Here is a 25,717-nt window from a genome sequence, read left to right on the forward strand (position 1 = left end):
TGGGCGTACCATCGATTTATATAAGGGCAATAATATATTCTCTGTCTTATTCTCTATCCCGTTTTTAATGATTCCTAACATCCTGTTTGCTTTTTTGACCACCTCTGCACACTGCGTGGACATCTTCAGAGAACTATCCTCGATGACTCCAAGATCTTTTTCCTGATTTGTTTAGCTAAATTAGCCCCCATCATATTGTATATATAGTTGGGGTTATTTTTTCCAATGTTCATTACTTTACATTTATCCACATTAAATTTCATTTGCCATTTTGTTGCCCAATGACTTAGTTTTATGACATCTTTTTGAAGCTCTTCACAGTCTGCTTTGGTCTTAACTATCTTGAGCAGTTCAGTATTATCTGCAGACTTCGTCACCACACTTTTTACCCCTTTCTCCAGATCATTTATTCACTTAAATTGGCTTGAATTTATATAGACATGTATTACTATTATTACAGATTTTGGACCAGATTCTACCACCCATTAGTCCATGAGCAGTCCCATTGAAATCAATGCACCAACTCACATTAACTCAAGGTACTACTGAACATGAAGGGTGGTCTAATCGAGGCCCAAGTGAGTGATAGCTCCTTCTAAATAATATAAGGAGTGCTACAGTTGTGATTACACTTCAATGTTCTTAATATGGTAAAATCAAGTCAAACAGAGGAAAATGACCTGAGCAACTTGTATTCAATGCAATTTTGCAGATAAAGTGTAAAAAATCTTAGCATTTCCTGGTTCTGTATACTTGTAAAGTGAACTTTGTTAAACATGTATCGTAGACCCTTGCAGTGAGTAAACTGGTACAACAGTGTATCTCTGAGTTTGTGGAATTTGTAGATTATTATAACCACATGTCTTGTATATTCTGGCAACATTTGATGTTAATCATTATAGAGATATATACTGCGTGATTTGTTATAAATTGCTTACTCAGTAAGTGCATTGATAAAAGAAAAGCTACTCTGATCATAAGTGCATTGCCTTTGTCATCTATTTATCACCGCCCAACAGTGGTCTTAACTTCAACTTATTGCTAATAGACCAGAAAATACTCTTATATGTCACCATAAAAATCTTTGAACATTGACAGAATGATTAATTTTTACAGAGTTTTTGAAAATCAAAATGTGTTACATTTGTAACAATACACAGTTGCTTCTTATCTGGTATAAATAACGTACATTCTAAACCTTGGATCAATAAATTACTTATCAAAGATGTAATTAACTTCATTTTATAGCTCAAATAACTCTAAAACTAGAAACAGACACAGGCTTCATGTAATGTATTTATTTTTGTGAAATTCTGCTTATATTTTTTGACAGTGAATTCTTGTCACTTTATCTTTGTTCACCAGGCTGGCAAATTATTTATGGTATTGAGGGATTCCAATCCTGTTACACGTCATTATTGCTCTTGTGAGGGAATGTTAGCCTTTAGGGGAGGTTATCGTACACTAGGTCTTCATTATCATTTGTAAGATATAGTTCCTTTAATTATATAAATTTATAGTATCTTGAAGCATTTATTGGACACTGCTACGTGAGTTAGAAAGCAGCAAACAAAAGTACTTTATCATGTCTTCAAATAACATCTTGCATCCAAAATATTGTGAAGAAACGGATTGAATCATAGTTTGTATTTGCTTAACAAAGCATTCAAGTGTGTAGGCTGTTATGGTTATTTGATATCCAGGCGCAGAATATTACTTGCAAGAGCCAAGTAAGACTAACAGTCTTTAGCATACATTACCTTTGAATTAAGAAGTCATGATGAGTTCAGTCCTTGGTTTGGGCTTAGTTAGCCTTGCTAGAAGTCTCTAAGGATATGGCAGAATTATCAAAACTGTTTCATAGCAGTCTAAGTAACTGTGCACTCATGAAACAGAAGTTTCATATGAAATCACATGTTCTTGTTCTAATCTGAAAAGTGACAAAAAGAGACAAACCTGTTAGTTTCTAAACTTTATTAACGTTTTTCATTACGATATATATCTTGGTACTAATAAACATGTCGATATTTGGCTGAGGCTTTTATTTATGTTTGACTGATTGAGCTTGACCTTTTTATGCACTTTAGTCACTGTTAACTACAAAGTAAGGGAAGAATTCTCACTGAAATAAATCTTTTTTAGAAAGTAACAGCATATAAAATGTTAGTCAGCTCTAGAGCCTTAGCTAGTGATTACAAAAGCTAATGAACTGCAAAAGGAGGATTTTGTCACCTTTTCTGCCGGCACAGTTTCTAACTCCATTATGTTTCCTGAAAACAGCTGTGGAAAGGCAAATGTATGTTCAACTTATGTGGCTACACCCTTTTGATCAAATTTATAGACCAAAATGGAACCTTTTCAGGTGTTGTTTTCTATGTATGTAATTTATGAAAGTGTAAGCATCTGCCATTTTCTGTTGTCCTTTCTTTAATTCTGTTTAAGAATTTAGACAGGTTTTTAATCAACTGTGATATCGGTGATTCTGTGATATAGTCTTTGATGCTGTATTATAAATGAATAAATATGTTGGGAGAATGTTGAGATCTATTTCTGAGAATTCTGTCTTGGATTTGTTTTTGTTTTTCCAGTTTGAAGTACAGTCCTGTTGCGTGTTCATTCCAAATGACAGCCTGCCTTCCCCAAGTACAATCGTGTCTGGTGACATTCCTGGAACTGTCCGAAGTTGGTACCATGGGCAGGCTGGTATGCCTGGTACACTAGTTCTTTGCTTGCCCCAGATAAAGATTATGAGTGCTGGACACAAATATATGGAACCGCTGCAAGAAATCCCGTTTGTTGTGCTAAGATCCATTCTTGAAGAAGGTACAGTATGAGAAATTTGGAAAGTTTTCCTGTTGTTATTTCAATGTATAATTCTGTTGTATGATCATTGTTTTATATTGCCAACATTTTTATATAAATCAGTCTTCTTACTAAAAGATTTCATATCCAAAATATGTGAGCTAAGTGCCACAGACAAATTTGTGTTCTTTAACCATGATCCATGAACCTGCACAACTATAGCAAAAATTTAAACTTTCTGGAACTTTCCATGTGCATTTAATTCATTACTCTAATCTTGAAACTATAAATTTTTTTAGAGAGGTTTTGCTGTTTTTGTGTATTTGCATTAAAGTGAGCAGAGAAAATGGAGAACTTGTTAAAAGGTTTTCATAGGAGAATTTTGTACATAATATTTTTCTCTTTTTTTGCACACAAAGTTTACAAATGAAACTTACCAAAAAATTATAAAACACAGATTATGAAAAATGGAGTAAGAAGTATTTTCAAGTACTACATTTTCTCCTGAGTGTCTGCCAATTTTTGTGATTTTACAACTACATTTTCCTTTATTTTTTATTGATTTCCCCTCCCTTTTTGTTCTGTAACAACCCCAGTCTCTCCTCCTCCACATGCACAACAGCAGAAACAGATTTTAGTGAATTTTTAAACAATGAAACTCTCTGTAATAGTACTGTTAAGTGCTGTCAAATGCACAAAGTAAACAAGAATAGAGAAATAAATGTTTCCTCTAATTTCTTGCAGGTAAAATAATCTTATTTGTTATAGTAACAAGAAAAGGTAAATATGTTTAAACAGAAATGTGATTTTTTTAAGTTGGTAGTGCCCTTTAAACCTTTTATGAAAGTAGACCATACTTAAATTTTCTCAGACTCAGAAAAGAAGGAGCAGTCCGAGAAAGAGAGATGAATCCCCTTGGTTGGGATAAATCCTACTGTAAGGGATTTATTTGTGTGTGGCTTTGTGCTCTGGGAATAATGCCAAACAGAAGTTCTCACAATCTTGATATTTTTGATTCTCAAATGGAGCTGTTACTTTCTCCCATGCCAAAACTTCCCCTTAAACAGACTAATAAAAAATATTTTCAAAGCTTTTAAGTCACCTTCTTTATTTTCTCCATGCAGAGGTAAGTACTTTTTATAGCCTTTTATTAGGGAGTGTCTAAATGACTATCTATATTTGAAGAGGACTCCAGTGATGACATATCATTCGTAAAACATGTTACCTTCTCTGTGAAATCATATGCATGTAACCTTACTCTTCGTGAAAGCTATTTTGGAACTGTTCATTCTTTCGTAAGGAAGATCCAAGCAAATGTCCAATTTCTTACATTACTATGTAGTTACTCTGACTCCCATCTGCTCATTCACATGTTTTTCTTACTTCTTTAAAAGAAAAAACAGCACAATCATCCTGTCATCTAGGAATATTGCAACTTTGTCAGGAAGGCTTTTTGACCTCCAAATGTCAATATACAACAAAAATAACTCCTACACTCAAATCTTTGTTTCCAGAGCTCTGACAAGAGGATTCCTCTGAGATAACTGTAAACTGTAGGAATACTTTTGGTAATCACATTCAAAAGAGCATATTAAGCATGGCACTATAATTCAGAATTACTGTAACTTGGATAATATTACCAAGTAGCATGTGAAAAGGAGATGGATTTATGCAGGACATGTGTGTAATCATAGATTCATCTTTGAGTGCTGGTCCCTGTGTGTATTCCACATGTGGACATGCATGTACCTAAGACTGGAAAATCTTTCAAGTAGTGTTCATTGGTCCATGCCTGCACCTTCCTTATGCTCCGCACTGAGGTTCATAAGGGGAGGGATGGACAGACCACCTCTCCAGTTCCTTCTGACCACTTCATGGTTTGAGTTTGAATTCTGTGTCCAAAGTTATCTTCACACTGCCTTTCTTATCTGTAAATATAACTGTATATAGTTCTTAGTGTTTTAAGTAGTCTCTTTATAGTTAGTGTAGATTAGTTCTTCCCTGCCCCGGGGACCCTCTGCATTTCTGCACTAGGGAGAAGGTCTGTGCCCAGAGTTCTAGGGTTTAAGAACTGTGTCTCCTGTCCTTGCTCCTTCTCAGTCTGCAATGACCACCAACATTGCCTTTATTGACATAGGGAGGCTCATATCTTCTTCAAGTACAGAATCTGCTGCTCCTTCCCTTCCTAGACCTGTGAGGGATGAGAGCTTCAAGTGAGGAAGTACCTCTTGGAGAAAGCCATAAGTCTCCAGTTGGATTCCAGGCCAGGGAGATCCCCACTGAACATCAGATTGAGCCTCTGAGCACGAGCTCTGGAGCAGGCCATAGCTAATAAAGCCAAAGTCCTGTTGTCTCAGTGTTCTCATGAGAGTAAGGAACACTCTCGCAGACACAGGAACAGATCCCCTTCCAAATCTTCTCCCAAGATAAAAGATCCCTCTCCATATCCTTCCAAATTGTGAGAGTCCTCACACTCGGGTCCTAAAGACTTAGGTTCATGTTAGCATTCCAACCACAAGAGTAAAGCACACAGAAGCAAGGATCCAACAGTACCAACTCTGGTACCAGCTAGTAAGCTGAAGAATTGGCATTTGCAGCACTGACTGAGGGCTCCAGGCAGGACTCTTCTTTGACGGCACCCATCATCCCATAAGGACCCACTCACTGTTAAGCCTGTGATGTACCAGATCCAACTATACTGACTACCGTGACCCCTCGCATTGTGGGACAGACTGAGACTTATACCTTCTCTCGTCCTCCTGTGCTCATAATCTCATTTGCTTTTGGGTCATTCTGCCTGAGGGACATTTCCACACCAGAAGAGGAATCCACCTTGAGAAGAAAGAGCTGCTACTCTGCTCTGTCCATGAGCTGGAGTCTCCATCCACTGGCACCAACGGTACCACTGATAAAACCAAATCCAACCTGCTCATGGGCTGAATCCAAAATCTGAGCTGAATCATCTAGACAGGGGTTCTAGACTACCTTGAATCTATCCTCTGACCAGACAAGACCACCTTCTCAGGAACTGCTGGTACCCAGTGCAACCAGCCTCTTGAACCATCATGTTGGCCCTCTTGGGTTCCTTGAGATCCCTATGCACAGCACCCTGGATCTGTGCAAGAGTCTGATTGGCCCTCTTCCCCTAGGCAACAACAACCAGCTCTGCCAGAGTATATGGAGGAGGAGGACATCAAGCCAGATCCACCGGTACCAGCAGTACCGACAGGAGTATAAACCTCCTCACCTGATGACTTAGTCACTCAATCTTTGCTGTCCCTGCATGATGACCACAAGCAGTACCAAGAACTACTGCAGAGGATGGCAACTGAACTTCAGATTCCACTTAAGGAAGTTCATGTGGCAGTATATGCTCTTTGATATACTACAGCCCACTGGACCTGATTGGGTAGCTCTCCCAGTGAATGAGGATCATGGAACCATCCAGGGTGAGGACCATGGAACCATCCAGGGTGGTATGCAACACAGCTGCATGAAGCACCCGTACCACCAAATAAACTGAGAACGTGATATTTTGTCCCTGCAAAAGGGGCAGAATTTTTGTTCATCCAGGGAAAGATCCAGGCTACAACACCCCAAGACCACCTCTGCAGACCAGTGCACTAAATATCTTGACTTTCTGGGGAGGCAAGTGTTTACATCCACTTGCCTTCAGTTTAGAATCACTAACTACCAGAACCTGTTGGCAAAGCCTGCTTCTATGAATTACTGCAAGTTTTTGGAGTTTAAGAATAAACTTCCTCAGGACAGGGCCCAATTCCAAGACCTTGTTGATAAGGGTAGATGCATGGCCAAAACTTCACTCCAAGCCACAGTCTGTGTGGACAATTTCACATCTAGTGCTATAGCAACAAAAATAGTGATGTGGCATAAATTGTGGCTCCACTCTTTCGGGTTCCATAGAGAGGTCTAGTACACCATTGATGATTTGCCCTTGATTAAATTAACCTATTTAACAAAAATAAAGATCAGTCTTTGCACTTGTTAAGACTCCAGGACAACCCTCTGCTCCCTCGGTATTTATCCCCTGGCCCAAAGAGGAAACATCATAAACAGGTATATAAACCAAGGCCTCTTCCACAACCTTTCTGCCACCAATAACTATACAAACCACCATGCAAGTGCAGAAGGTGGAAACTTTAGACATTTTATTTATTGATTTTGAGGCACATAAATGAAAGAAGACTGCCTTCCAGTAGCCCTAGGTACCTTTGATGTTATCTATATATGCAATTATAGCCAATAATAGCAGACAGTTACTGCTGAGCTTTTTTTGGCCAGGACAGGAGGGAGGATTCCAAAGTCAAGGCATCCATATAATGAACTGTCACCTTCTCAGCTGTGTGCATACTCAAAAGGAGGCTTCAAACCGGAAGCAGCCACAGAATAATGCCTTTTATTTTTGGTGACTGGAGGACACACTTGTGGAGCCCCAGTCTGTTATATTGAACCATAATCCAAGCATGGATAGGCAATCTCAGTAGTGGGGCCACCAGTGGTAGTTGGTCTCTGTGAATAGACTAAACCCAGCTCCCCAAGACTGGAGCAAGTGAGCCTAGTCCAGCTAATTAAAGAGGACCAGACTACACCTGGGCCTATAAAGGGCTACTAGTAGGCAGCTGGAGGAAGGAAGAACTGAGACAGGCTGAGCCCTTGGGAGGGAAATCCACACTGGAGTGGAGCTAGCTCCTCTGGAACAAGGACTCAGGAAGGGAGCAGAGCTGACTGAGGCGGGGAGGCTGCCAGGAGCTGGAGTGCCAGAGACCCCAGGGTGACCCAGGGTGGGGTGGCCATGAAGCCTGTCATCAAGGATTGAGTTAAGACTGTGTTCTGTTTGTTTGTTAACCTCTATTATCAAAATAAACCTCCTTGACTAAGACTGGGTATGGCAGCGCATGCTTTGGAACTAGGGAGTGATGGCTTTGGTGACACTCAGGATGTAACAAAAGCACAAGTTTGTACACTGAATATATCATCAACTGACTCTGGAAGTACTGGAAGATTAGGACCTTAAGTATATTTGTATGAGTGAGCTGTAAGTAAATATATTGGCTGTAAGATCTTACTGTCTAACAGGTACAAGTGTTTAAATGCATAGTTCCAAATATAGCAATAATTCAGTTAATGCTTATGGCAGAACTATATTAGTCACTCTTAATAATTTGCTAATTTTGCCTTAGATAAACAAATATATTCACCTCAGCATTTGTTTAGTTGTGACCCTAAGAGCATCCCAGTACCAGATGGCAAAGGGGTTCATTAGTATCATGTAATGAGTTTAAGCTTGCATGATCAGTTCAGTGTAACCTAACTCATTATGCTTATAATCTGTATCTAAAAAAGTGTCATGTAATATGTCATTGGAAAACTATAGTAAAAGCTAAGAGAGAGAGAGTTTGGGTGCAGGAGCAAGCTCGGGGGTGTGGGGCATGAGCTCTGGGAGGGAGGGAGGTAGGGGGCTTGGGGCAGGGGGTTGGGGTGTGGAAGGGGCTTTGAGGTGCCGGATCAGGGCGATACTCAGCTCGGATGGCTCCCCGCAAATGGTGACATGTCCGGAGAGGCACAGCCAGGCAGCTCTGCATGCTGCCTCTGCCTGCAGGTGCCACCTCCACAGCTTCCATTGGCTGTGGTCCCCTGTCAATGGGAGCTGCGGAGCCAGAGCTTGGGACAGGGTGGGGGCAGTGCACAGAGCTCCGGTGGCTGTTCTTCCACTTAGGAGCATTGACTGGAGCCAGTAGGAGCTACGGGGGCAGCGCCTGCAGGTGGAGCCAGCAGACAGAGGTAAAAATACTTAGTTAAGTCAACTTGTAAGTTTTTAATGCTGTCTACTGCCTGTGACATTTAAATATTGCAGGTCACTCATTTTTTACGAAGTACCATTTTCTATAAACTAAATTAATAATTATAATACTTAGCTGAAATATTACAGATAATCATTTTAGAAAATTAGAACCTGAACTGCCATTTTACTAACAGTCTTATTGTTGCATCAGAATGCTAGTGAGGGTTGCATTTAAATAACCCCTGTCACATACAGAATTCTGGCTCTTACTAACATAGAATTTGATTCTGTAAGGTGCTGAGAACCCTGGCCAGTCCAGCAAAGTGCTTAAAAGTATGTGCTTAATTTTGTAGTCAATGAAACTACTCGCTTAAAGTTAAATGTGCTGAAGTGCTTTGCTGGATTGGACATGAGTGTGCAGCATCTTGCACGTCTCAGCATAGGATTCTAAGGACCACAGACAATGATTGCTCAAATTAAAGAACCTTTAAAATGTCTTCTGTATCTGCACTGTAGATCAGAACTTACTGAGTCTCTTTATATTGCTATCTCTACCTCTGTCCTTTCCATCATAAAGTCTTGTCATCCCAGCTGCAATAAACAATTCTTATGTAAAACTAAAAATATTCTGTGCACATGGTTGATAAATTGGACCAATCTGTGGCCAAACTCTTTCCCATTCCAAACACAGCAATTTAATGTTCTTAGAACTGTCACAACTGAAAGTGCATCAAAACCTGAAAATCTGGATAAAAGCAGAAATGCCTGGCTATATGGCCTTAAAACACTTAACTCCCTATGATTTAAACTTGGAAGAGAATACAGTATGTCTATTTAATATTTGAAGTGACTGGAATTAAATATAGCGTTCCATGGAACAACTATTCAAAGTCTTTAATTTTAAACAACTTTTTTGTTGTTTAATATCTTTTACTCCTTGACAAGGGAAAAGCCTAAGTATTTATAAAGTGCTTTCCTGGATTGTTGTTTCTGAAGGATTCTATCTCTCTACTGTAATTTTGTATGAATAATAATAAATATAAATGCTACTTTTCAACACTGGAAAGCCTTTATTCAAAAACAAACATGGTGGTGGAGTAAAGAAGTACAAATGATAAAAAATAAAGTTTAAACTCTGGCAAAGGAGTGGGAGCAAATGAAACCTGAAGGAATAGAAGGATGTGAAGAAAATGTCCAGGAATAGTTGTAAAAGCAGAAGTCTTCAAGCAACCTTACACAAGACTTAGAACAAAGGAAGGGGGAAAAGAAGTGTATAGGCTAGCAAAATCATGGGTCAAAATTACCAGAGATATAAAGGAAGTGAGGTTCATCAACAATGGAATTGGTGTGGTGTTGACTGGTGATATCGTATAAAGGATCGATGGAAAAGGTACCCAAGAGAACAATGCAATTTCAAAATGATGAACTTTGGTGTAGTGGAGCCTCTCATACCTGATGAAGTGGCAAACACTATAAAAACCATGAAAAATAATAAAGCCTTAGGCCCAGATAGATCCGTATTGTGACATTGAAAAAGCTTGGAATAGAAGGCATCCATTTGCCGACATTTCTGTTCAGTTTAAGCATGAGATGGGAAAGGATACCAAATGAGTGGAGGAAAAGTATCTTGGTGCTGATATACAAGGGAAAAAGTGACAATGGCAACTGCACAAATTAGAGAAGTATTAAGCTGATTAATCATACGATGAAACTGTGTGAGAGAATCATCAATAAAAGATTAAGTGAAGTGAATATTAGCACAAATCAGTATGTTTTCATGCCAGGAAGGTCGATAATTTTTGCACTTAGGGAGCTAGTGGAAAAATATATAGAGAAAAGGAAAAATATTCACATAGCTTTCATGGATCTCAAAAAGGACTTTGGTTGAGTTCCAAGAGAATTCATCTGGTGGTGTATGAGGAAGAAAGTGGTACCAGAACTTTCTATGTCGCTTGTTCAAGCCTGTATGTAGGTACAATATCAACAGTCAGAACTTATGGTGATGAAATAGATGTACTATCGGTAAAGATGGGAGTGCATCATTAATCAGCACTAAGCCATTTCTTGTTTATTCTCATCCTGGATACCCTCAAGAGGAACATACAGAAGGAAGCATGCTATTTGCAGATAATATCATTCTATACAGTGAGGGAAAAGATAGTCTTAAAAGAGAATCTTGATAAATGGAGAGATGTGATATATGATATATAATTTCAGTAATGTGCACACTGAAGAATTATCTTTGAAACTAGGTGAGCAAACAATACCAAAAATGCAGAGTTTCAATATCTGGGTTCCAAAATCTGGAGAAATAGAGGATAAAATTAGAAGTAGGATAATAAATACCTGGCTCTGATGGAGAAAGAGAAGTGGAAAGTACCAGTAAGAATAAAAAGAAAAGTCTATAAAATGGTGTCCATCCAGTTTTAATGGGTGGCGCTGGGTGTTGGGCAACAAAGAAAGAACATGAGCGAATGATCTCTTCCACGGAAATATAAATGGTGAGATGGATGGGTGGTGTAAACAAGAAAGATTACATAAGGAATGTGTGTATTAAAGACATGCTCAAAATAAAACCCATACATAAAAGAGTAAGAGAGTACAGGCTCAGATATTTGTTCATGTAAAGTGAAGTCCTGACAACTACATGGGTAAGAGAATCCAACAGATCAGGATTGAAGCCCAACCCAAGAAGTAATGGTGAGATGTCCTAAAGGAAGACATGTTAGTCTGTGGTATAATAGAGGATACGGCATTGAACATAGCAATTTCGAGGGAGAGGACTCAGAGCAGACCCCATTTGATGAGATTAATGCAAGGAAGAAGACTTTCTATCTGAGAACTGAGTGCACTTAAAATTATTAATAACTCATAAGTCCTCATAGCACCTCTATAAGGGTAAGTATTATCCCTTTCTTACAGATGGGGAAACAGGAAGAATGTTTGAGAGACTTGTTGAAAATAACATAGAATTACTTCAGTAAAACTTGGAATAGAAACCAGATCGCCTGAATTCCAGTGCTGTAATCACAAGATTATTCTTCCTTTCCACTTACTTTTAATAAAAAAATAATTACACATCTGCTACAGGTTACAGGTAACTGCCATTACTGCAACAAGATCCTTTAAAAAAGGGAAACTAACAAATGCGAGGGCAAGTGTATAACAAAAAAAAATAGTATTTTTACAATTTGATCAATATTTTACACAATCAGTAGGGGTAGATAAAAGGCATAGTTAGCTCTATTGCTAGCCAGAGAAACCAAAACTAGAACATCAGCAGCATGATACAATGAACAGATAAACTCTAGATAAGACCCTTTTTTATGATATTTGGTGAAAACAGCTTTTATCACACACACGAAAGAATTCTTGCCAGGGAGCCAACATGTAACAGATCAATGATTAATATTAACGAGGGTACCCTGATGCCAAGGAGAAATTCTTTCCCTATCCTGAAAGTGGCATTTGTAAACACAAGAAGTTGTTAAACCCGTTGAGTATAACTGTTACCATCTTTTGCATTAATTTTCAAGTCCACTAATAGTTCACGTAACTGAGTTATAAATCATCTGTAAGAAGAAAAAGTAAGGATTTGTCAGACCTCAAGTTTGAGGGTAAAAGGGATTTTTAGCAACATTCTTGCCATATTGAGGAGCTGCAATGTCCATCTCATATTCTGGCTCAAAGATCTAGGGTGAAACACTGACCTCATTGAAGGGCTATGACTCATATGAAGGGTCAGTTGGAAGGTTGTAGATATTTCTTCTGCTCCTACTATTGTAAACAGTGGTGCCTGACTTCCCTTCAGATGTACTAGTAAGTGGATTTTGAAACAAATGTCTTTTGAATTACATTTCTTTTGAAGAGTAGACACTTTAAATAGTTTCTGAAGCTTTTTACGTTCACCCAACAATGAATATTGGCCACCAAAGTGTTAAAAAAAAAAAGGCAAAATTAAAGCACTAAAAACAACTACAGAAAAAAAATTCTCTAACACTTGGACAGTTTAAAGTAGATATGGTATGTGTGGTGGAATAATGTTATAAATATTATTTTTGGGTGATCTCTAACTACTCACTGAAAAATATTCAATATTGAATTATTATGGTGATCACTGAGAAAAGAAAAATCATGTATTTTAATTAATAAATAAGCCATTAGAATCTACTTCAAGTTTTTGAATAGTTTTCCATCCTAAACAATCAATATTTTGTATTTTTTGGATGAATTAAATTTTTGGAGAATTTTAAATACGTATTCGGCAGTCTTTCCAAAATATTTTAAAGCAAGTCTAGCTGAATTTTATTTTGTACATAATTTGGAACCTTTCTTCAGTTTGTAAATAACTTTAGAATAAGTTCAAAGTATTCAGTTCTTGTATGTTCTCATGCAGTGCTTTATGGCTATACTAGTGACTATAAATGAGTTATTGCTGGTGTCACCTCTGTAATCACCAATTAAACTCTTGCCAAAGTAGTATGGAGAAGACTTCTGGCTTCAACTTTATTCTAACTTCATATATTTTTGTAAAGTATAATTTAAGTAGTTAACCATCAGTTAACTCAACACTTAATTTCTGATATCACTTATCTGTATTATTTGAAGCCTTACTTGAACCTCAGGACTGCAGATTATTCCCAAGCAGCAAATCCCCAATGTAACTCTTCATTAATTAGTGTGTTGGACACACCAGTTAAGGTGCTTTATAACTGTGCACTGGAAAGGTCCAGTCCCATGTATTTAATTTCCATTACCTGCTATCATATGCTCACTTTCCCAAGGCTCACTTTGGGACATGAGACTAAGTTGTGTCTCTTCTTACCTTGTCTTTATTTGTCACCTGCTCAAAGTTGTGACAAATAGTCTCATCACCAGCCCAGCCCTCTGGATTTGTTGTAGGAAAGAGAACTTCACCTCATGTGTCTCCTGCAAACTGAATAAGCCCTATTCAAATATAAGGATGTCACAGAGCTGGCTGAGCTTTCACTTGTTGGACACTCACCAGGCTGCTTTGCTTAGATCCCAGCACTGGATATATGTTCTTCTGAACTCCTGTGAGCTCCAGGTACTGTCTCTTTTTTTGGCCTCTAGGCTCACTCTAGGCATGGACTCTTTACCTAGGATCCCATGGTCCAGCTTTCCTAGTCTCCAAGACCAATGCCGAATTCCCTGAGACTCCCCAGTAGCATACACGCACCATCCCCAGAACTCCACCCTTCAGGGTCCTCTGGTTTGTAGTTTAATCCATGCAAAGTAGGCCACTGGTCCAGTATTGAATCCAGCAGTCCTGCTTTTCTAGGATTTCACCCCCATTCACTACTCAGACGAAACTGAATGTGGTTTTGTCCAGCATTGAATGGAGGTTGCCATTTTGAGAAGCATACTGCTCTGTCCCCACCAGCATGACCTTGCATGCAACGAGATGCCAGTGGGGGCTGCGTGATGACCTTTTCAAAATTGCACCCGGATTTGTCAGGAAATTGCGCATGTGAATCCAAGTTCACCCTGGCAGGAGAGGGGTTATGCTGGCAAGAGCAAGCACATACTTTTTCTGAATGTCCAGTATTCTGGGAATATATGAGTGGCCACCCTAATGCAAAATAAGAAACACTTGTACACCATTCCCTGCCTGAGTTTTTCTCGCCACTCGTGAGTGTTCTTTGGGGTTTGGTCAGTGTCCTCTAGGGTCCAAGGTCTCCTTTCCTGGATCTCAGTCCTTCAACTCACAATCTTCAATTTGTAAAATGTAATGCTCCATCATAACTCCTACTCACAGTAGTAGTTATATGAAAAATTTCATCGACTGTAGAATGTCTGTGTGTGTGTGACTAAAGTCTGATTTTGCTACCTATAAACTGAAGTCACTGGTGCTGCTTGCAGAGCTGGATATTTTTCAAAGTGAGTAAGGTGACTGGTCTCTTAATTAAGGAAACTTCTTTGATACAAGGCAATACAAGACATTTACAGCATATGCTCACTTAGTTTTAATGTATTCAAATGGATTTTTAAAAACACAGTCCTGAAAAATCAAGTAAATCAACAAGATACTGTCCTTTAGCGTTGTTCTGCTAGATTTATTTGCAGTGTGAAATAAAAATTCAAATCAGATTTCTGTTTTTTATCTCCTGGCACCGTATCAAAGGATATTTTATTAGGATTTGAGACCTGGTCCAAGTGCCCATTGAAGACGTCCATTAACTTCTGTGTGTTTTGGATCAGGCCCGTTCATTCTGAATTTTATTTAGCATTTACTATTTGAATAATGTTGAGAAAAATCATCACTTAACATTTAGAGGCATGTAGTTATAAAACTTTTTTCTCTTTAATCACCAGGTGATGCCTTCCCCTGGACAATCAGTCTGCATCATTTCAGTGTGTATACTCTTCTTGGACAACAAATGACACTTAATTTAGTGGAACCCATGGGCTGTACTTCTACTCTAGCTGTCACTTCACAAAAACTACTTGCCTCAGGGCCAGAATCCAGACACTCATTTGTTGTTTGCCTCCATGTCGACCTTGAGTCACTTGAAATAAAATGCTCGAACCCCCAGGTTGGTATATTTAATTGATTTATTAAAGGAAATTAAAAATAACTTGAATTAAGTACAATTGTTCTCCATTTTGTTGAGGAGGTTCTCTTTTATTAAACATCTTATTTTTTATTTTTTTTAAACTGGGCCATCAAGATCAGGATACTTAGATTAGATTTGCTTTGAAGCTCTCTCAAGTTTTGTAATTTAAACTCGTCTCAAAATGTAATAGCTACAGCATAAAAGCATCTTTTGGCTGATGGAATGAAATCAGTTGCAGATGTACTGAAGCATTGCTCAATTGTCATTGTGAAAAAAATTGTTGAAATGGTCTAATGTAATTTTTGATCAAATTCTCACACAGTCTCTCATTCAGCATGGAATGTTTTCTAACAAACTATGGTATCTTCTTAAAGGGGAAAACTGAAAGGGAATTGTTTAAAAGAAAGCAGATTGTCACCATAAATTTATTCTTTAAAAGGTAGGTATGTTACATGCACTACTGAAAACTGCATTTTAATTGAGTTAGATCCAAGTTACTCTACAGTGGCCTGAAGTCACTCAAATAGGAGAGAATTTCTGTGCAAATTTTCGATGCACTGAACTGTCTTTAATAATGGTTTTGTTGTCAGTACATCTTAATTGTAGTTCTGATGAAGCTGGCACCTCTTGTTATTGATGTTTATAATTCAGGCGCCATCTGGGTGCTTGATACTGTACAAGACACTGCATTCATACAATTTCTTCTTCAAAGAGCTAGCTATCAATGATACAAGACAGAGAAAAGAGACACAATGGGGTAGCCCAGTGAAAACGATACTTGAATTTTTCAACTATTACTGCTTAATAAAATGAAATAAAAGTATGTCAAAAGAATGGCCATACTAGGTCAAACCAATGGTCCATCTAGCCCTGTGTCTTGACTTCTGCCAGTCCCAGATGCTTCAAAGGGAATGAACAGAACAGGGCAATCATCAAGTGATCCATCTCGTGTTCATTCCCAGCCTCTGGCAGTCAGAGGTTTAGGCACATCCAAAGCATAGGGTTGCATCCCTGACCGTGTTGGCCAGTAGCCATTGATGGATCTATCCTCCATGAATTTATCTAATTCTTTTTTGAACCCAATTATAATTTTGGCCTTCACAACATTCCTTGGCAATGAATTCCATAAGTTGACTGTGCATGGTGTGAAGAAGTACTTCTGTTTGTATGTTTTAAACCTGCTGCGTATCAGTTTCATGGGTGACTCCTGGTTCTTGTGTTATGTGAAGGGGTAAATCACACTTTCTTATTCACTTTCTCCATGCCATTCATGATTTTATAGACCTCTTTCATATCCCCACTTAGTTGTCTGTTTTCTAATCTGAACAGTCCCAGTCTTGTTAACCTCTCCTCATATGGAAGATGGGCAGGTGGTTGGTAGTATATTCTTACTGCTATACTCTTATTATTCAAGCATGGAATTTCTGTCCATAGAGAATCTATGATACAACTGGATTCACAGAATCACAGATTATCAGGGTTGGAAGGGACCTCAGGAGATCACCTAGTCCAACCCCCTACTCAAAGCAGGACCAATCCCCAGACAGATTTTCACCCCAATTCCCTAAATGACCCCTCAAGGATTGAACTCACAACCCTGGGTTTAGCAGGCCAATGCTCAAACCACTGAGCTATCCCTCCCCAAATATTTGACTCTATTCTTTCACATATAGTGCTGCTCCTCCACCTGCAAAACTGACTCTGTCATACCTGTATACACTTCTACTCCGCTATAATGTGACCCGATATCACACAGGTTCGCATATAGCATGGTAGCAGTCGGGCTCCAGCAGCACTTTAAAGGGTCCGGGGCTCCGGCTGCGGGGAGCCCCAGGCCCCTTAAATCACTGCCGGAGCCCTGCTGCCGCTACCCCGGGGCTGGGCAGCAGGGCTCAGCGGGCGATTTAAACGGCCCAGGCTCCCTGCAGTGGCAGGAGCCCGGAGCTGTTTAAATCACCACCAGAGCCCTGCTGCTGCTACCCCCGGGCTGTGGCAGCAGGGCTCACTGGTGATTTAAAGGGTCTGGGGCTCCCCGCGGCTGGAACCCCAGGCTCTTTAAATCATCGCTGCAGCCCTGCCATTGCTACCCCTATATAATGGCGTTTCACATATAATGCGGTAGGGATTTTTGGCTCCCCATGACTGTGTTATATCGGGGTAGAGGTGTAATTACCATGTCCCATTGATTGCCATCATTCCACCAAGTTTCTGTGTTGCCTGTTGTATCAATATCCTTATTTGATAGCAGGCACTGAAGTTCACCCATCTTAGTATTTAGTCTTCTTTCATTGCACTGTTTCTCTACCATAGAGGTTTTGGACATCAATCTTTACCTAGCAGCTTAAAGTTGGTCTCCAGGGCCTCTCTTCTACCTTTCCCTATGTTCTTGGTGCCTATCTGTACCACAAACACCGGCTCCTATCCAGCACTATCCAGCATCTAAACATGTCTGTTTAGATGTCTGTTTAGATGTCTTGAGAGATCTGCAATCTTTGCACCTGGCTGGCAATTCATCATGCAGTTCTCCCGTCATGCAATTCTCCCAATCATCCGAACCAGCTATCTGTATTTCTAACAATCAAATGCCCCATTACTATTACCATTCTCTTCCTAATAACTGGGATTCCTTCCCCCAGAGTGGTATCCTCAGTGTGAGAAGATACCATGACATCATCTGGAAGGAGGTTCCCAACTATGGGATCGTTTCCCTCCACTCCAGTTTGATGTTCTCCTTCCCTGAAACTTTCATCCTCCTTGACAGCACAGAGGCTGTTAGACTGGAGGTGGAGCCACTTTACTGTGTTCCCAGAAGTATCATCTATGTACCACTTTGTGCCCCTTGGCTTCTCCAGTTCAGCCTCTCTGGTCTCAAGAGCCCGTACTCGGCCTTTGAGGGCCATGAGTTGCTTGCGCCTAATGCACACATAAGCCACCTACCCACAGGGCAAGTAATCTTACATGCTGCATTCAGTTCAATAAACTAGCCCCTCCTCTGCTACTGGACTTCTGCCTGCATTCTTTTTACTCCTGCAGATTTTTTTGCTTTGCCAAAGATTCTTCTTCAAGTGGGGGCCTCTGTGTATGTTCCATTCATGGAGTGCATGTGCCCCATGCACCTGAGACTGGAATTTTTTTGTTTACAATATGTATTGCTTTTCAAATGCACCCTACTCTCCATACTCCCAGTCAAGAGTATAAGGTGCAGTGTGGACTGACCACCTCTCCAGTTCCTTTCTTCCACAAGTGGAACTTTTCTAGTGTCTGTAGCTTTGCTTGGTGTTCTTTGTTTTATTAGTTGTAAATAATTGCAAATAGAACTTTCTTAGCTTAGTTTTGCTTTTAGCTAAGCTTCTTACAGAGCTTTGGGGGTGTCCTCCATCTCTGGGTACTGGGTACCTAGCACGCCCAAGCCCCAGGTTTCAAGAACTGGGTCCTTTGTCTCTGGACCCTCATGGCCAGTTACAGCCCTGACACACATTTCTGTTGCCTCAAGAAAGCACATATTCCTTCCAGTTGTAGCATCTGCCAGACTTTCAGTAGCCAAACTCATCAATCCTGTGAGTTCAGACTTCAAACATTCCTCATGGATTGCTTGATGAGACAAGAGTCCAACCCCAGCCTGTGCCCTTTCGAACACGATTGCCTCCAGCTCCAGGAACCCTGTAAGCAGAGTTAAGGACTCTAACAGAAAATGGGAATCATGAAGAGGATAAGAATGAACAGCCTCACAACAACATACATAAGAAATCCACTTCTGAATCCTCATCTAAGAAAAGAACTTTTTCCCTGACCCACTCAGTCAAGTAAGATTATGCATTCGAGTATGGGTGTGTAAGGAGTTGAGAACTCATCCTTCAGCACTGAAAACTAAAAAGGTTCAGAGGCTTCTATCTACTGAAGTAGCAGCACTGGGACTGTCTTTGGGAAAGGAGTAATTGGATGCCTCCAGCACTTATGGTACCGACTCACCTGGAGAAGGAATCGCTGGTACTGAGAACCAGTGCCTGACCAAAGCTAGGACCCTGTGAGGTGGGGAGAGTATATGAGACTTGCAGACAGTTTCTGCCACTTATCTAGAGCCTCCCACCTCACAGGGTTCTCGAGCTCAGGATCCAGCCTGAGCCAGGAAGTCTACACTGCGGGTTTTTAATTGCGGTGCAGACATAACCTGAGACTGATCACGAAGGTATTATCAGTAGTGTCTCTGCAGCTGTGTCATGAGTTCCCTTACCTGGACAACTGGTTGCTCACAGGGAAGTCATGCCAGGAAGTTCAGGGAGCAACTCTATCCTTACTTCGCCTTTTACAATAATTAGGATTCTGAGTAAATGCAGAAAAGTCCACTATAACCTCAATACAGACTCTAGACTCTTATTGGAACAACTCTGCACTCAAATACTGCCAGGACATACCTACTGGTTCCAGGCTATGATGATGCTCATCATATCAATGCTGAGGGAGCCCTCAAATATTAGTGAGATCCTGTCTCACCCTCCTAAGCCACATTTCCTCATGTACATATGAGAGACCTTGTGGGAAACCTTATCTTCAGTGTCTTCAGGTTTGGTTACAGACAGCCTATGTCCCAGATAGACACAGTCTACATAAGTTGATTTTGCTCCCCCACAGGATACTAGCCTCACTCAACTACTGGAAAAACATGGAGATAGTATATGTAGGGATTCTGTTCATCTCTCTTCCAGCCACCAAAAGCTGATTACAGATGCCTCTCTGTTAGGTGTGTCTCCTTGGCTGAATGTATGGGAGGAGACTTTCTGTGCGAATTTTGGGCTACATCTTGCTTTGCTATATATTGACTGCAATCCTGCCCCACGAGGTGGGAGGGTACACTTCACTAGGGCCCAGGCAGCCTCTGTAGCTTTCCTACAAGATATCCCTGTTCTCAAGATATGTAGGGCAGCAGTGTTAGCTTTGAGAGACATTATGCCCTGGCGCAGGCTTCAAGAGCAGGGGCCCCCTTTGGCAAAGTAGTTCTTCAGTCGGTGGGTACAGCCAAGCAGGGCCGGCTTTATGACCCGCGGGGCCCAATTAGAATACTCGGTGGCAGGGCTTCTGCTCCGGGTTTTCCGCGGCCCTGAAGGACCCCCAACTGCCGAAATGCCACCGAAGACCCCTGGAGCAGGGCCCTGGCACCGGGAAATCGGGTGAATCAGCTTCAAGCCGGCCCTGCTGCCAAGTTCCTTGTACCCTCCTTCTTAGTGAATACTACTTGTGAGTCATCTTGAGTGGAATACATGTAGTGACCATCACTTGAGAAAGAAAGAATGATTACTTACCTTGTACAATAATTGGAGTGCTTCGGGATGTGTGGTCCCTATGAGTATGTCTACACTGCAGCTGGGGTGAACCTCCCAGTCAGGGGAGACATTAGTGGGGCTTGTGCTAGTCCACTAAAAATAGCTGTGTGGATGTTGCTGTACCATCAGAGGCTCAGGCTAGCTGCCCAAGCTCAAGCCCATCCTACCCTCTGGGTCCAATCTTGGATAATTAGCTTGAGCCTCTATCAGTGATGCAATGTCCACACTGCTATTTTTAGCATGCTAGGTTGAGTCCCACTAGCATGAGTCTGTTTACCCAAGCTGGGAGGCTTGCTCTGAACTGAAGTGTAGACATACCTTATATGTATTCCACCACCACCTCTCCTTCCCTTGAGCTTTGGATCCTTATCTTTAGAATATTCCTGGTAGAAGAGAAACTGGAGAGTGGTTGTCTGCACTGCCCTTAAATCCTCAGCTTGGAGCACGAGGAGTAGGGGACACTCCTAACAAAAAAATATTTTGGTCTCAGGCGCCACAGTTGCATACACACCTTGAGTGGAATAAACACAGAGACCACTGATTGTGGAGAACTCTGGTTACTGTATAAGGTAGGTAACCATTCTTTATAAGTCTCCATCTCATAAACATTTACTCTTATATATATAAAGATTTGCCAGATCGGGGCCTAAATCTGGAAATGATAACGTTGTGGTTGCAGGGGTAATCTTTACATTGTCCCTTGTGCACATGCGTTACAATGTGTTCTATAATCAAATGCTCTCCCCCCACCCTTGCCTCATTCAGTGCACATATTGGATGATGGTCTGTATGTAAGGCAAATGTTCTGAATTTATTTATTTATTTTATCCTCAGTGTGTGGTCTCCTGCCCCATTCACTGCACATTCTCCAAGCCCACATTATAGACTCTGCCTCATTTGCTGCACGCCCTCCACTTTATGCAATGGATGAGACTAGGGTTCAAAGTGTAGGTTGGATGATGTGTGATGAAATTGGCAGGGGATTACACACTGAAGAATGAGGATAAAAATTAAACATTGAACGGCTGCCACAATTCACCAAGATCCATCCAGGCTGCACAATCATTATGATCATGTTATAAAAGCATATTCAAAAAGAGACATAATAATGAAATGCAGACAACTTTAATTTTGGTATTTCAAGACTTTTGAGAGCTTCACTTTGCAACCTTAACAATATTTTTGCATGGAATAATATTGCACAATTTTACATCCTTTGTAGCCTGCCTTATTCCATATTCATCTTCATAATACTGACTTAAACAGAATTACACCCACTCACATAATGGTGATTGTGGTTCAGGCTTTCATGCAGCTCTGACCTTCAGACTGTAAACCTTATAAGTCATAAATGATTCACAAAAGCCATTGTAGTGTTAATTTCTTAATTTTGTTGCCATACATGCACCTAATATCCTAAAACAATGTTTTTTAAAGCAAATAATCTGGTCACTTCTAATTCCTTTTTCCTAAACTTTCAAAGGCTCTAATCGAGGGGTGGGCAAACTTTTTGGCCTGAGGGCCACATCTAGGTATAAAAATTGTATGGCAGGCCGTAAATGCCCACAGAATTGGTGGTTGGGGTGTGGGAGAGTGTGACTGGCTGGGGTTCTGGGCTCTGGGGTGGGGCTGGGGATGAGGGGTTTGAGGTTTGGGGTGCCGGAGGTGCTCTGGACTGGGAACAAGGGGTTCTGGGGTGGGGCCAGAAATGAAGAGTTCAGGGTATGGGAGGGGGGTTCCAGGCTGGGGCTGAGGTGCAGGGGAGGGGAGGGCTTTGGCTCGGGGTGCAGGCTCTGGGGTAGGGCTGGGGATGGGGGACTTGGGGTCCAGTAGAGTGCTCTGGGCTGGTACCGAGTGGTTCAGAGGGAGGAGGGAGATCAGGACTGGGGCGCAGGGGGGTTGAGGGCTCCAGCTGGGAGTGCAGGCTCTGGGGTGGGACTGGGGATGAGGTGTTTGGGGTGCAGGAGAGTGCTGGGGGCTGGGGGCGGGGCTCAAGGGTGCAGGTTCTGGGCAGTTCTTACCTCAAGCAGCTCCCGAAAGCAGCAGCATGTCCCTCCTCCAGCTCTTACGTGGAGGCACAGCCAGGCGTCTCTGCACATTGGCCCATCCACAGGTGCTACCCCCGCAACTCCCAGAAGCAGCAGCATGCCCCCTATGGCTCCTACATGGCCGCGCAGTGCCGGCCATGTAGGAGCCGTAGGGGGGCATGCTGCTTTTTAATCTGAAAGATGTATTTCCTTCTGGCTTGGTCTCTAATTTTAGCAATTTTGTTCATTGTGACCCAGTCTCTGACTGCTGACATAGATGTCACCTGCTGAGATAGTTTTACATACTTCCACCAACTAGCTCCATTTAAAATAATATCCCCTTAATATGGGAAAGAACTCTTAGCCGTAGTGAAAGTGGAAACTCTCTTTCCAACTTCTCAGCTCTGGGACACTCTGTTAACAAAATTCTTCAATGGATTATTTGTGATTGTGGACATGCACATGGCAATGACACCATCCTTTCATGCTCTGTGCTTCCGCCTTTCTTATGAATAATGGGGTACTGAAATTGTCAGAAATCCTGCTTTTGTAGGGTACCATTTCCTTAAACTATCCACTAGTCTCTTGACCAACCTTTTTGAGTTTCCAAGAATGTACTGTTTGGGTCTATCCAAGTAGCCCACTAAACTCCCAGAAATGATTAAACTATCATTCATGTTATCAGATCATTCATTTTTTAAATTGGAAAGTTTTGTTGTTTCTTTGCTAGTGTAGAGTCAGCCCCAGTTAATAATATACAACTTAATCAGTTGGAAGTGTGTTATTCTCAATTATGTGGAAACAAGTATGGAAATCTGAATGCAGTAGTTTTTAAATACCACTGTTTAATTATTGTGGTTAGTTACAGTAATTAAAGTAATAATTAAATAACTATCACAGAATATCAAAGTATCAGGGACATAAGAGACTCTCTTAAACTTAATGAAAATACATTTCTGCTGTAGACAGAACAAATATCATTGTTTGATTATTACTCTTAATGTGGGAAGACAAATGTAATTCATCCACTCTTAAGAAAATACCGTATGTCAAAAAGTTATATGACCTGCTCATTGTAAGTCTTGACTCTTCAAAAGAAAAACCCAAATGAATGAAGAAGCTTTTTATAAAACTCCAGCATTTCACCTCCTAAGAAGTGACTGTAGCATAATCTTTGAGACTTCATCACACATTCACACGCACAAAATCAAGTACTGTTCTATATCAAACATAGATTGACAACAATGTTTTCCTGCATCTGTTCTGCCCACATAAGAAGCCAGCTTCATAGCCTGGATGTGTCCTGAGGCTGAAACTTCTTATAAATATAAGAATTTTTTATAATGGCAGCTGGGTATGGTATCCAGCTGTGGATCTGCTTATGTATTGTTTGCAGTATTCTCTGGACTTGTTTTATATAGTATATGGCAATATGTTATCATACAAATGTCATGATTAATGCTTATTTACGAAAGCTTGTGTAAATATCTAAGAACTGAGTCAAACAACGTGCAAGTTAAACAGTATGTTTTCTGAATATTGGAATGACATATCCCAGGAGGCTATTGAGTTGGATAGTGGATGTTCTTCCTGCGTATATAGAACAGTTTCATATGTAGCATGGAATCATCATTTTAATATTGTTAAAAAGGAGTCTCTCTTACATTGTTTATAACTTAACAACATTTGTATTCCTTTCTTCATGTGAGTTTGCCTTTTCATAAGAATCAACTAAAACAGCAGTCAGTATCTCTATGTGTAAGGTAATCCAGAAGTTAGATAGATAGGTTTTTTTTTATTGCTAAAACTTCTACTAATGAAAATTTTCCAAGACCAGATTTATGACATATTTTTATGAACTACGTATTGTAGTTTGATTTTCTACTATATGTTTAGACAAGCAGTGCTTTCTGAGCAAAATCACTATGTTGTAATTGTTGTTAATTCATTTTATAGCAGCATAGTCTCTTATTAGGATGTTATACATTATAAAAGTATTGAGCTCTGATATGTAGTTTAAATCTCACTGAAGGATTTTGGTGGCTGTGATGGATTTTCGTACACCTAATCATGAAGAACTCCATCTATTTTTCTTCTTTAGATACAGCTTCTGTATGAACTGACTGACATCATGAGCAAAGTCTGGAATAAGATTCAGAAGAGAGGCATGCTGTATCAATCTTCTGTCTACACGGAGTTCGTGACAGGGCCTGCTCCTCCTAGCTCTCCAATTAAAAGTAGTGTTGGGACAGCTCCCCCGGATACCAGCACATATAGCCCATCTGCTGACTTTGGAACCGCTACAGAGGTAAGTGTTTCTGAAAAAAAAAAAATATCCTATGAAGGACAATCTGCAAAATGTGGCAAGTGACCAATTAAGAATCACAAAGATAAAATAAGTAACAGTATTCCTATATACTGTAGTTTTGACTATAATCTGCTAAACATGCAATACTGTAAATTTGAGGAAACTGGAGGAGGAAGGAAGGAAATAGTTACAATATTGCTGCCATATTAATTATATAACTACCTCACTGCTATTAGAAAGGTATGAATGCTGATTCTTTTGGACTATAAGTAGGGCTCTATCAAATTCACGATCCATTTCGGTTAATTTCACGGTTGTAGGATTTTAAAAATAGTAAATGTCATGATTTCAGATATTTAAATTTGAAATTTCACGGTGTTGTAATTGTAGGGGTCCTGATACAAAAGGGAGTTGTGGGGGAGTCACAAGTTTATTGTGGGGGAGAGAGGATTGCGTTACTGCTACTTGTACTTCTGCCCAGCTGCTGGTGGTGGCGCTGCCTTCAGAGCTGGGTAGTTGGAGAGTAGCAGCTGCTGGCAAGGAGCCCAGCTCTGAAGGCAGAGCAGCAGCGCAGAAGTAAGGCTGGCATGGTACGGTATTGCCATCCTTACTTCTGTGTTGCTGCCTGCAGAGCTGGGCCCTCGGTCAGCAGCCGCTCCTCTCTAGCCAACCAGCTCTGAAGGCAGCACAGAAGTAAGGGTGGCAATACCACAACCCCCCCTAAAATAAACTTGATGCCCCCCTCACCCCTGCAACTCCTTTAAGAGTCAGGACCTCGAATTTGAGAAACACTGGTCTCCCCCATGAAATCTAGTCTTTTGTGTGCATTTATCTTATACTATACAGATTTCATGGGGGGGAGACCAGATTTCACAGTCTGT

The 25,717-nt window shown here is 40.6% G+C and overlaps 1 protein-coding gene across 5 annotated transcripts in view; it reads left to right on the forward strand.

The window, feature by feature from the left end:
• VPS13B (vacuolar protein sorting 13 homolog B) overlaps nt 1-25,717 on the forward strand; it is a 996,761-nt gene that overhangs the window by 570,816 nt on the left and 400,228 nt on the right. For all 5 annotated transcript variants that reach the window (XM_075063129.1, XM_075063127.1, XM_075063131.1 and 2 more), the window contains exons 23-25: nt 2,589-2,823; nt 14,942-15,162; nt 24,630-24,836. In XM_075063129.1, coding sequence (XP_074919230.1) covers nt 2,589-2,823; nt 14,942-15,162; nt 24,630-24,836 — 663 coding nt within the window. The remainder of the gene's footprint in view (nt 1-2,588; nt 2,824-14,941; nt 15,163-24,629; nt 24,837-25,717) is intronic.

Source organism: Chelonoidis abingdonii, chromosome 2 (genome assembly GCF_003597395.2).
Source record: "Chelonoidis abingdonii isolate Lonesome George chromosome 2, CheloAbing_2.0, whole genome shotgun sequence".
Taxonomy (NCBI): domain Eukaryota; kingdom Metazoa; phylum Chordata; order Testudines; family Testudinidae; genus Chelonoidis; species Chelonoidis abingdonii.